Source organism: Cyprinodon variegatus, unplaced genomic scaffold (genome assembly GCF_000732505.1).
Source record: "Cyprinodon variegatus isolate N-32 unplaced genomic scaffold, C_variegatus-1.0 Scaffold769, whole genome shotgun sequence".
Classification (NCBI taxonomy): domain Eukaryota; kingdom Metazoa; phylum Chordata; class Actinopteri; order Cyprinodontiformes; family Cyprinodontidae; genus Cyprinodon; species Cyprinodon variegatus.
In genome coordinates this window covers 222,659-233,823 of record NW_015151222.1, presented here as the reverse complement: position 1 = coordinate 233,823, position 11,165 = coordinate 222,659, and the positions used below count along the sequence as shown (strand labels likewise).

Sequence of the window (11,165 nt, the reverse complement as noted above, 5' to 3'; positions counted from 1 at the left end):
TGATGCCAATGTGAACAGGAGTGGATAAACCAGTGATTTGCAGTATAAAGTTTAAGAGCAAGGCGAGTGGAGGATGTGAGCAGAGAGTTCTGCAGACCATGAGATTAGTCCAAACACAGTATGTAGAGACAGTCCACAGGGTTTCTGTGGCTAAGGAACTGCATTCCAGGCTCACATCCCAGAGTACATCTTAACAGAGGCGTAGCCAGAACATTTTTTTTTTATAAGGGTGGCCAGGCAATAACCAATGTAGACTGAGGGGTGGCCGAAAGTGGATAGGCGCCAGTACCTCAGGGTCAATCTACACTGTTCCAACAGGAAGGTTAACAAGCAAAACATTCTTTTTTTCTAAATAAAGACAAACTACAGTATATTGTCCTACAGCCTTTGCTAACAAGTAGATGCATATATTTAAACATCAGTTCTGTCTAAATAAAAGATGTAGTGGATAAAATTCTTTCAGTTTTGAGATCTGGGGCGTAAATCTTTTCCATCGTCATAACTTACCTACTTGTATCAATAAACATCCTGCTTAAAATGTATATTTACAAGCACTAATATCTACATACATTGATTATTTGATAAGTGTTTATTAAAATAGTTCTTTTAATCTATGATTTTACTGAATGTTTTGAATATTCCACTTAAGATGATTACTGCGGCCACCATCTGTATTAGAGGTGGCCAATGATTGGGTAAGGGTGGCCATGGCCACCCCTGGCCCCCCATCTAGCTCTGCCCCTGCATCCTAAAGCAGTGTGAAGCCATATGCCACTGGTTTTTAGGTGGTTTTAGAGGTTTATTTAAGAGTTCTAGTCAAATGACTGTTTAATGCTTCAATTTAATGCTTTGATCCATTTATGTCTCATAATTGTTGGAATAGATTAGTAATAACTCCTTCCTCTTCCATCCTGACAACACACCACTTAACAATGGAAGGTCTGGAAAAGTGTGGAGGGACCTAATTGGCCATTGTTTCCATTTCAACAACATAAATAGTCTCTTCTAAATGGCTTTTAGCCAAATAATACACTATTTATTTGTGGAACTAATATTTTTTGTTATAATAAAACACTATTTTTATAAACTACTAAGCACGAATGTCAAAGGCTTATTAAATGAATCATTTTCACACTAGAGCTATGGAGTGGGCGAATTTAAAAAGCCTGGGGGGCAAGAATGAAAATTTATACAAAGAATAAATGGAAATAAGTTATCTATAGGTCAACCTGCCCTTGACCCAGTTCATTTACACAATCTAAACCTATTTAATGCAATTTTTTCCTAGTTTCATCCCTTTCACACATATAAACTATGTTTTATAAATATATTTTTGTTGGGGTTTGGTATTGTCAAAGGTTCAGTTGTTTCTGAGTCCATGCTGAGGGTTTATGCCAGATCATCTGCAAAGTCTGAACTGGTAGATGTTCTTCAGGGCAGTGGAGTCCTGCTGGTCTGCAGTCTTCATCTCTCATCTTAGGCTACATGCTTTACAGATGGAGCTTAATCAGCTATAAGGTGTTGAGTGTCCACATGAGGTCATTGCTGATGTGGCCACCGAGATACTTACAATGTGCCTACGGAGAGTGTTTGGTATTGTGAACTGAAAGCTTTACTATACCCTATACTAAATGTAAGTAATGATATTTAATCCATTGCTGCATAGGGGTTACTACTGTGGATCACTTCTAAAAATTGTTTACTGCTATAACAGTTTTAATAGGGTATACAAAACCCTTTCAAAATATCAGGTTTTTGTGATCAAAAACTGACATTCGAATAACCCTTCAAAACTTTTTCTCTACACATTTTAATCAAAGAACAAACTTATTTAGAGGGTTAAAAATGATTGTTGAAAAAAGGGTCATTTTTAAAGGTTAGGTGAGAAAATATCACAAAGAAAGGATATGATGGTAAACTAAAAGGAAATTACAATAATCTGTTAAAATTACAATACTCTGGCTTGTTTCAAATAGCTATGTACACATTAAAAGCCATTCAAGTCTGTTCATTAGAATACTGTAAGGCTCCATATACTGCCACCTACTGACTCACGAGTGTAAGTTCATAAAAACAATCTGACTGAAAACATCTACTGCAGTCCTGAATATAGGAAAATGTGGGAAAAAATTGTTAGAATTTCAAAGTCAAATTATGTGAGTGACTTAATTATTTGTAGAAGAACTGAATTGTATGACTGACTGGTCTGCAGGTAATAGTCGGATAGCGGTGATGAATTAATGACACTGTCCATAAATGTCAGTGGAGTTGAGGATGTTAAAATACAAAAAAAATTCTTAGTTTGTTTTTAGCTGAACAAAATACATGGGGACCCAGTCTGCAAAGTCAAGTTTAAATGGCTGAATGGGGGAGTGCAGGAGATCATGTAGAAAACCAGCCTGACCAATCAGGGACACGGATGATATTTTTATTTTCCATCCCGTCAAAAATAAAGAATCCCCAATGGGGACATTGGGAATTCTTTATTCTCTCTTCTAGGGTAAATATTACAAAGGCAAATAAATAAAGAAGCTAATTAAGAGTTATATACATTTATGTCTCACTTTTTTGTTGGCAATTAATTGTATGCTTATACATTTATTGAGCATTTATTTATTTCTGTATTTATTTTTAAATATGGCAGAGTTGGTCCTTCATATACATCAGAATAATGCACAGTTAAAGACATACATACTCAAAATCTATCATCCCGAGTAAACGGGTACAAAGTATTTAGAACATTCTCAGAGAACGAGGAGGTCTGCTATATTATTTTCTGAAAGTCGAGAAAAAGGCATACAAATCTGAACGAGGTAATCCTAATTCATCCATGTGGGTTTTTTTCTAATTGTGTGCCACTTAATGCATAAAAAAATGTTTGCGCTCCTAACACATCACTTCTATAGACGATCTATGCAGCATTAATTAAAGCCTGTGGAACTTCCGATGTAATAACGTTTTATAACCGAGTGATACATCTTGTGTATACACGGTCTTCGGAGCCGGTGCTCCTCTCAGCTGACAGGGAGAAACAAACCAGAAGCCGCTGCTGCTGTTAAAGTCTTTAACCAGCCGGCGTTACAACCATAAATATCGCCTAAACATCGACGGTTTTTGCAGGATGGTATCCTGTTCAGGTTCAGCTCGCAAGCGATGAATGAAACGAGCGCCGAGGGGAGCGGACGGAGACCGGCGGAGGTTGTGTTAGCTTCGGGCTTCTCAGCCTTGCTTCTCGGGCTCATCAGAGGATGGAGCGCTGGTTGAGAGGGGATGGCAAGCCGTCCGTGTCCCGGTGTCTCCTCTCTGCTTTCTTCCTGTCGCTCCTCGCGGTGCAGGCGGGCTGCCACGGTACCTGCAGACACTCAGCCCCCTCCCGCAGTGAGGTGAGCCCCGGCTGAGGATGCTAACCTGTTAGCTCCGTGAGCAAATCAGCAGTCCTATGGCACGAGAAGTTCTTTTAGAGGACGCTGAACACCAATTACAGAGTAAATGTGCTTTTTAAAAAGTCACTTAATTGGAAACTTTCGTTTCTTTTCATCCTTTCTAAATGTGCTAAAAGGCTATGAAGCTAACATGAAGCTAATTGGTTTATCCGCTTAATTTATAATATAATTTATGTTTGTTTACCTAATTGCAGCAGGTAATTAAACACTTAAACACAATTTCATAACACTGAATATTAAATTTTATCCCAGCTTCTCCTAGCAACAGCGAAAAAAGTACGTCCGGGTTGAACTTTTCAAAATAAAAGCTGAATAAATAAGCCATATCTATCTATCTATCTATCTATCTATCTATCTATCTATCTATCTATCTATCTATGGAAACTTCAAAATAAAAGCACTACTGCTTGGTAGTTGAACATTGGAATGTTAGATGTAAAACAGCTAAGAAACAAAGATAAATGGAGATTATTGGTTTTACCAGCCCCCCACATATTGATAATTAGACAACATAATGACTCACTGCTTACTTTATTTCTGTTCTTAGGTTGTCCATCAAGTGTACTTGCGGCCTGAGCGGCTAACTAAGAGAAGTTCTCCTGACGATCTGCAGCTGAAGATAAAGATCATCTACGACAGCAGCGTAGATCAGTAAGTACAGCATCGGTTCATCAGATTTAGACATTAACTTTGTGCTTTGCAAATGTATTTATACATCTTGAAGTTGTTTTTATATGACAATCACAACATTTTTTTCTTAAGAGTCAATATTTATAAATAATTGGTAATAAGGGGTGTGCATTCATGATTACGTTCTAGAAAATGTTATTGAGAAATGGATAATAGGCTCCTGCATTGGTGAGGATTTGTTTTTAACATCTTCTATGTGGCTTAATTTGATTATGTTGGGGTGATTAAAAACATCACAAAACATAACTTTTTTGCAAGGAACATCTAATCTCTGTTTATGTGGCATGTCTAGCATTTCATTTTTCAGCCCATGGTGTAACACAGGTGAGTCCTCAGCAGGTTTAATAAAAGGCTGGCTATCAATCATTAGTGTCTTTAGACTAGGTTGAGCTTTTTAAAGTCCAACATTATTAATTCCTTCTTCTTTATTTTGGTATCATGTTGGTGGAGATACAGATTTTGAAAGTCTTATGGCCAAAATAACTCCACAAAATCAGGGCTTCTGACGATAATTGCTTGCGTTTCTTTTTTCTAAGGGAATGGGTTCAGAAGCCATGACCCTTCATATCTATATTTATTTAGGCCCTTCAGTTTGGTTTTAAACATTATAGCTAAAGTTGATATGCAAGTGGTTTGATGATGATCTTATCTGTTACTCTGTTTTTCACAAGCAAAAATACACCAATGGTGGTTATAGACAGCATGCACTATACATTTATTATTATTATTATTATTATTTTTATTAATTAATAAGAAAGTGATTAAAATTGCTTAATTCTGATAAAGTAGGTTAACTTTCATTATATCAAACCTTTTATTAATTAAAAACCAAAAATGTGTCTATTTAACCACAAGCATTCTATTCAGGGATTTAGGTATATTTTCTTTTCCCTTTGCTGTTAAAGACTGAGATGGTTATTTTGTTTAAAAAGAAAATCTGCTTCTCTTTCATTGAATTGAAATAATTTTTTTTTTGCTCAACATTTAATTAGAGCATGTGTAGTTTTTGGTAGTTTTGATGCATTTTTGTAACAAAAAGCACAAAAATGTTGCTTTGGACGTTAGAGGTGGCCAACTCCTGATGTCAGAGCATGCTGAATAAATGTCACCCTTATCACACTTTTATATGTAAAAATTAAATGAAACAATTTAATTATGAAATCCATGTATCTTGCCTTTTTTTTTGTTGTTAAATCAAATAAGATCCCATGAAGTTATGCTGATATTAGGCTGTGCAGCAGCAGAGCGGAGCCTTATGCATAGAGACATGGCCATTTGGATTTTAATGCCCTCTGACCTTTTCTACATGTCTTCCCTCCTGCTCTTTCTTCCATCTCCCACTGATAATTATCAATAAACCTTACTGTTACTATCAAGTCTCAAAAAGTAAAAAATAAATCAGTTTGCGACTAATACAGTAATGCTAAATTCAGAATATATTAATAGTTTTGCAAGGCACCTTACAGGTGAACACAACCACCTAGTTCATCAGCAGAAGACAAAGATCCTTGAACTTTCATGAGGCCGATTTAAGATTAGATTTAGATTGCGGTTCGAACTGCTCGCATAAACCAAATGAAAGAGATTTTCCTGTCCGTTAACCTACTTCTCTCTGTCTTTACAGACTTACTGCTGACAAACGAAGACTGGTGAAGGTGTGTTTCTATACTCATATATACTGAACGATATGGGGGGGGGGGTTTGCTATGGATTGAACTTTGTTCAATTATTTGTGAAAGAAAAATTGTAAAAGAAAAAAAAATTCAGACTAGAAATGTTATTCTTTCAAATTAGTTTATTTTTTTAAAACCATTAGGACTTATTTTAATGGATTGCTCTTCAAATTGCATTTTCCAGATCACATTCTCTTCACCTCTTTCCTCTGGAGTGAAGAGCAAAGAAGCATTTCTAATGCTCTGCCGAGATATCTTATATTCGTCAACATAATAGTAAATTTCTCCACTGTGAGATCAATAAAGTCAGTCAATGTGTGCATAAAAAGCATGTGTTATTATAGAGCCTGAGGGTTGCTTTGGCTCTGCTGGTCACTGCGATTCAAGTCTTTCCCCTGTCTAGTCTAAAAAATTGGCCCCGAGGGTGTAAATAGTTCTTGGTATGAAGAAAACATCAGATCTCTGAGTCACAGTTGCTTCTTTTAATCCTTTGAACAAACACCAGCATGGTTTCATCTTGGCCTGATGATATGATCCAGAGTCAGATGAGGTGTTACTGCTATATTTGGATGGAAAATTGTCCACCAGCAGTGACTTTTAGATGGTTATAACCATCCAGCATTGTTATCAACATAATGACCCATCGAACTCTTTGGGTATTTGATTTTTTTTTTTCTTTTTTCTGGGCAGTTTTTATTTTTTTGCTCTATTTTGTTTGGCTCCTGGATAGATGATAAAGTAGCTTCTGCACAAGCTAATAGATATTTTTCTGGACTGTATGATGTAACTAACTGCAAATGCCTGTAAATCATAAGAAAAAGGATAGCCTCAGTCAGCCTCATGCTTTTACTGTGCGTGTCTCACCAGGACAAGCTGTTTCCTCAGGCCATTGACTACCTTCAGAGGGCTTTCAGCGTGAGGCGCAGGGTGGGACCCGTGCTGCTCAGCAGGTCTGTCCCCACCTCCAGCTACCAGCTTGATTATTTAAACAACATTCATATTCTTTAGATAGATGAGCAGGGGGAAAAAAACACTGTTTTCTTCAGAACATTTGGAAATACATGGGAATTCCAATAACGCTGTGACATTTTATGAGCCTCTGCCTGTCTACTGCTAATCTCTTCTCAGGCAATGTGCAACCAACCAGTATATGAGGAAGAGAGGTGACCCCCATCGATACTGCCAGGATGCCTGCGCAGACGTCACCCGCTGTGGTCCTGTCGTCGTACCACAGCACCACCTGCAGGTCAGAAACTACGGCCTGATGTCCCATGTCCTTCTCTGGGCTTTTCATCTAGAGCTAAATAATGATGTCAAACGTTGTGCTAATAATTATCTAGTCATTTAGTTCCTCCTGGTAATTCTTTTGGTTATTAAGGAAAAAAATATTTCAAAGCCACCATTAGAGCTAATGCAACTTATCTTAGTTCCAGTTAAAGACGAGCTACTTAACTAATGGGATAAGAGGGCTTACTTCTCCTAATCGGAAAATCCCTGGTTAGCCGACGGAAAAGACCTTTTCCATTCATTTGCTATATCAGGCTTTTTTTTTACCTGTCTGTCATTGACAGCTGCAGAAAGGGTCATTAACTGTATTTTAGGTGGCTTGACCAATCATGGATGATCTTAAAATGTTATGAGAATAATTAGTGGTACTTTGAGTGTAAAAAATACGAGAGGACTTTACATAAAAAGAGGATAGTCTGATATGCTGTCAGACTATTTGACAATTTATTTCATTGAAGTGGATGCTAAAGGGCTGGTTATCCTCCGGCAGCAGTGTGTCGCAGTGAGCTTGTCGCAGATATTTTTGATTTATGCCCAATATTGAAGCGTGGTCTGCGCTATGTTATTCCACGCCACTACGCAAGAGGAACAATCACAAACAAGCTACAAGCTGTGGTTATAGGTACGGCTGAGGTGGTGAGGAAGTGGGGGCAAGTTTGTGCAACAACGGAGGGACATGAGGGTGAAAAAGAGCGGGGACCAAGGTGGAAAAAGGGTTCTAGCATTCTCGTGCACCTCGCTCTTCTAGCTGGTCCATCATCATGAGTCGTTTTCCACAATGGTGGTCATACAAACAAAAAAAGCCAGTAATTTACCAAACAGGAAATATGCATAGTGTAGAGGCCTCCTGTCTGCGGTACTGTCTGTAGTCACCTACAATTTTGGAGAGCACCAGAGTGTCTGCGGAAGGGGCGGGGTCACATTTGTGTTCAATGCGACACACGCAGATTACCTGGTTTCTGAGTATAAATCAGCCTTAACTGTGATATAGCTCTCTGTTTTTAGTGTAATCCAGTAATCAGTGCTGAAAGGGACTTGCTGCTTCTAGAAGCTTCTTTAAACAGGTGGTTCTGGTTGCTCTCAGGGGAATATTAAAACTCGTCACTGTGAAGCGTGCTAAATTACAAAAGTCTTCTCCAACTACCGAACCAGTTGCAAGCACGTCTCCGTCTATCATGTTACAAACATTTTACATAACGCCGTTAGATTTCCAGTCATCAGATCGTTACCTTCAGAGCGAGACAGAGAAGTTGCGCTGCTCCACCATGATGCACAGTTAAATGAGCGCTGGTTACTGTGGTAACATAACGAGTTGATCCACAAGTAGGCAGAACCACATGAAGTTCATTCTGTATCCTTGGCGCAATTAAAATTTGTAAGTAATCACATACTGGACTCTGAATGCATTTATGTGTCTGTCTTTGCTCTGGCATTACTTCTCTTGCAAATACCAGTAATGGTGAGTTCACACGGAAAAGTGGTCAAAAGTGCTTAGAAACCAAAATTTGGACGCTGGATCAAACGCTGGCCAACTTGCTTTGATGCTTCAATGCTCTGTGATCTGGTTGCTTTTCTGCTCTGTTCTGTAACTATTAGCTAGATAGCAGCTTGGCTTTATTTACTTTATGAGTTGGAAAACTGAGTTTTAACAGAAAGTAGACCTCAAAACGTCTTCTGTGCAGTCACTTCATCAGGATTATGATCCTACTAAAATATGCAGTTCTTGTTCGCAGTGCCAGACATCCAGCAAAGCGCCGGCCAGCAGTGCTGGGAATCCCTGCTGAAAGCTTTCTGTTGTAAGAGTTTTTGAAAGAGTTTTTAAGGTTTGTGGTAAACACAGCAAGTACCAGAATATACTATTGAATATACTCGTTGGCAGGCGTTAACATGTTTAGTTAATTTGGGTAATTTTTAAAATGCGGCAAAGGTCAAAGTTGAGCTTTTGGATGCTTGGACACTCGTTTGCGCCGCTCCTAATGCTAGGATGCACAATTGGACCTCTCAATGCCGCCCCCTGTAGACTTTGCATGTGAATCAGATGCTTTGATGCCCAAAAGTCATTCGGTTTGTTCGGTGTGAATGCTCCATAAGGCTCTGCTTAAGAATGAGAGGTGCCCTCTACTGGATGGTGGCAACACTACAACACTGAAATGAATTTCTTTTAAGCTGACATTATTGGTTAATCCATCAGAACAAGTTTTAATCTAATAAACCATTAATTAATGATTAACTGTAAGTCGATTATTTGTTTACATCCCCGTTATTAACTCAACTGAACTCTATCACAGGTTCAGCAGCGCTGGTTAACATTTGTAAAAAAAAAAATTTTTAAATGAAGTAAAAACCTGATAAAAACCTCTGGAAGAATCTTATCTTTGCAATGAAGAATTTTTTATTCATATTGTGGAAAGTCTGTTTGAAAACTAATTTGTTTGTTTTGTCAAATTGCTGGATCCCACAGCCTTACTGAATCTCCACCCTGCTTAGTAGAAGGAATGAGGGGCTTCTACCACGTATTAATTCCTTGTTACATTTCTTTCTCAGCAATGTAAGGTGTGCAGTGAGTCTGGGAAGTCGTGCGGCCCAACGGGAGCCCCGGATGGGCCCGGGGTGGACGGATCAGACTTCGTTCTCTATGTCAGCGGCATCACCACAGAGCGCTGCGGACAGGAGAACATAGTGGCCTACGCTGCCTACTGCCAGCTGGAGGCAGAGCTGGACAGGTGAGGGGGAAACTCAGAGCAGTAAATGGTAACATCAGTCCAGGAGTAAAGAAACACCTAAATGTTGTGATTCAGAACAGACGACCCAGTATTCAGTCAGGACAGGCAGTGGGATTACTAAAAAAGCATTTATTATGAAACTGATGGACTGCAGATCTACAGTAACAGTTGCTAGGGTGTCTGAGGCAGAAAACTCTGGAGAGAGGAAACACAGGTTAGTGACCACGTAAATCTAACGGAGGAAGATTATGAATGCGAGTCAGTAACCTGGTTTACAAGTTCAGTCCATAATCACAGAACAAGCTAAGATCCAGCCGGTGGGCTGCCAGCAAGATGCGGCGGGCGACGCCCAGAGTGTCCAGATGCTGCAGCCCCAGAGAACATGCAGGAGTCCGAAGCCAGGTCAGGCAAACAGATCAGAACAGGAACAGGCAAGCTCAGTGGTTAAGAGGCAAAACAAGGTCAGGTAATCAGAACCACTAAGGAGAGCTAAAAACACTCTCACCACTGGCTGGATAGGGCAAGAATAATCTGGACTTGATGACTGGATACAAGCAGCTTTAATAGAGGCAGGAGCTGGTGGATCAGATAAGCAGTGATTAGAAACCATGCAGAGTTAGACAGGTGAATGAAAATTAAGCCAGTCATTAGCACCAAGATCATGACACTAAGTATTACTATGTGTGTGTGTGTGTGTGTGTGTGTGTGTGTGTGTTTTAGGCCTATAGCAGGTTATGCCAACCTGTGTCCTGCCATGATCTCCTCTCAGCCTCAGGAGTTTGAAGGGATGCTCTCCACTGTCAAACATGAGATCATCCATGCTCTGGTAAGAATAGTTTATCCTTCAGGGATTGCCCACCTGACTTTGATTTTTTACTTTGTTTCTTACTTAACAAGAAAGCTAGTATGGACTTGTGTTCTCGCCAAATACGTTCTTGACAAGAACACAGGAAAGTATGGACTCGGGGAGACTGGGGCATACAGAATGAATCTGGGTGGATCGGAACAGAAGGGTACTCGTGACGTCACCACACGCTCGGCTCGTCTGGAGCTGCGTTTCACCTCCTGTTAAAGGAATAGTACACCCAAAACATGATTAGCCTTAATTTTCTACTCACCCCCATGCTGAACAACACTCTGGAGTACTTTTTTGATATCTCAAATGCATCTGGAGATCTGGGAGGCTTCTTGCTGTCTGCTGACATTCAAATGGATGTCTATGGTGCCCGAGGCAGAAAGGTCCATAAAAGTCCACAAAAAACGTGTCAATATTCCTCCATACTGCTCGTAGCGTCCATAATTTACTCGAAACAAAGTCATTTAGAATGTTTTTAGAGCATAAACTGTAG

General features: G+C 39.4%; 1 protein-coding gene across 1 annotated transcript in view; it reads left to right on the top strand.

Moving 5' to 3' along the window:
• Positions 1-3,007: 3,007 nt before the first annotated feature.
• The window catches only part of lmln (leishmanolysin-like (metallopeptidase M8 family)), an 18,698-nt gene continuing 10,540 nt past the window's right edge, over positions 3,008-11,165 (top strand). Inside the window, exons 1-7 of the mRNA XM_015395946.1 lie at positions 3,008-3,383; positions 3,991-4,094; positions 5,758-5,788; positions 6,674-6,756; positions 6,935-7,052; positions 9,638-9,816; positions 10,537-10,642. Coding sequence (XP_015251432.1) covers positions 3,249-3,383; positions 3,991-4,094; positions 5,758-5,788; positions 6,674-6,756; positions 6,935-7,052; positions 9,638-9,816; positions 10,537-10,642 — 756 coding nt within the window. The 5' untranslated portion in view covers positions 3,008-3,248. The remainder of the gene's footprint in view (positions 3,384-3,990; positions 4,095-5,757; positions 5,789-6,673; positions 6,757-6,934; positions 7,053-9,637; positions 9,817-10,536; positions 10,643-11,165) is intronic.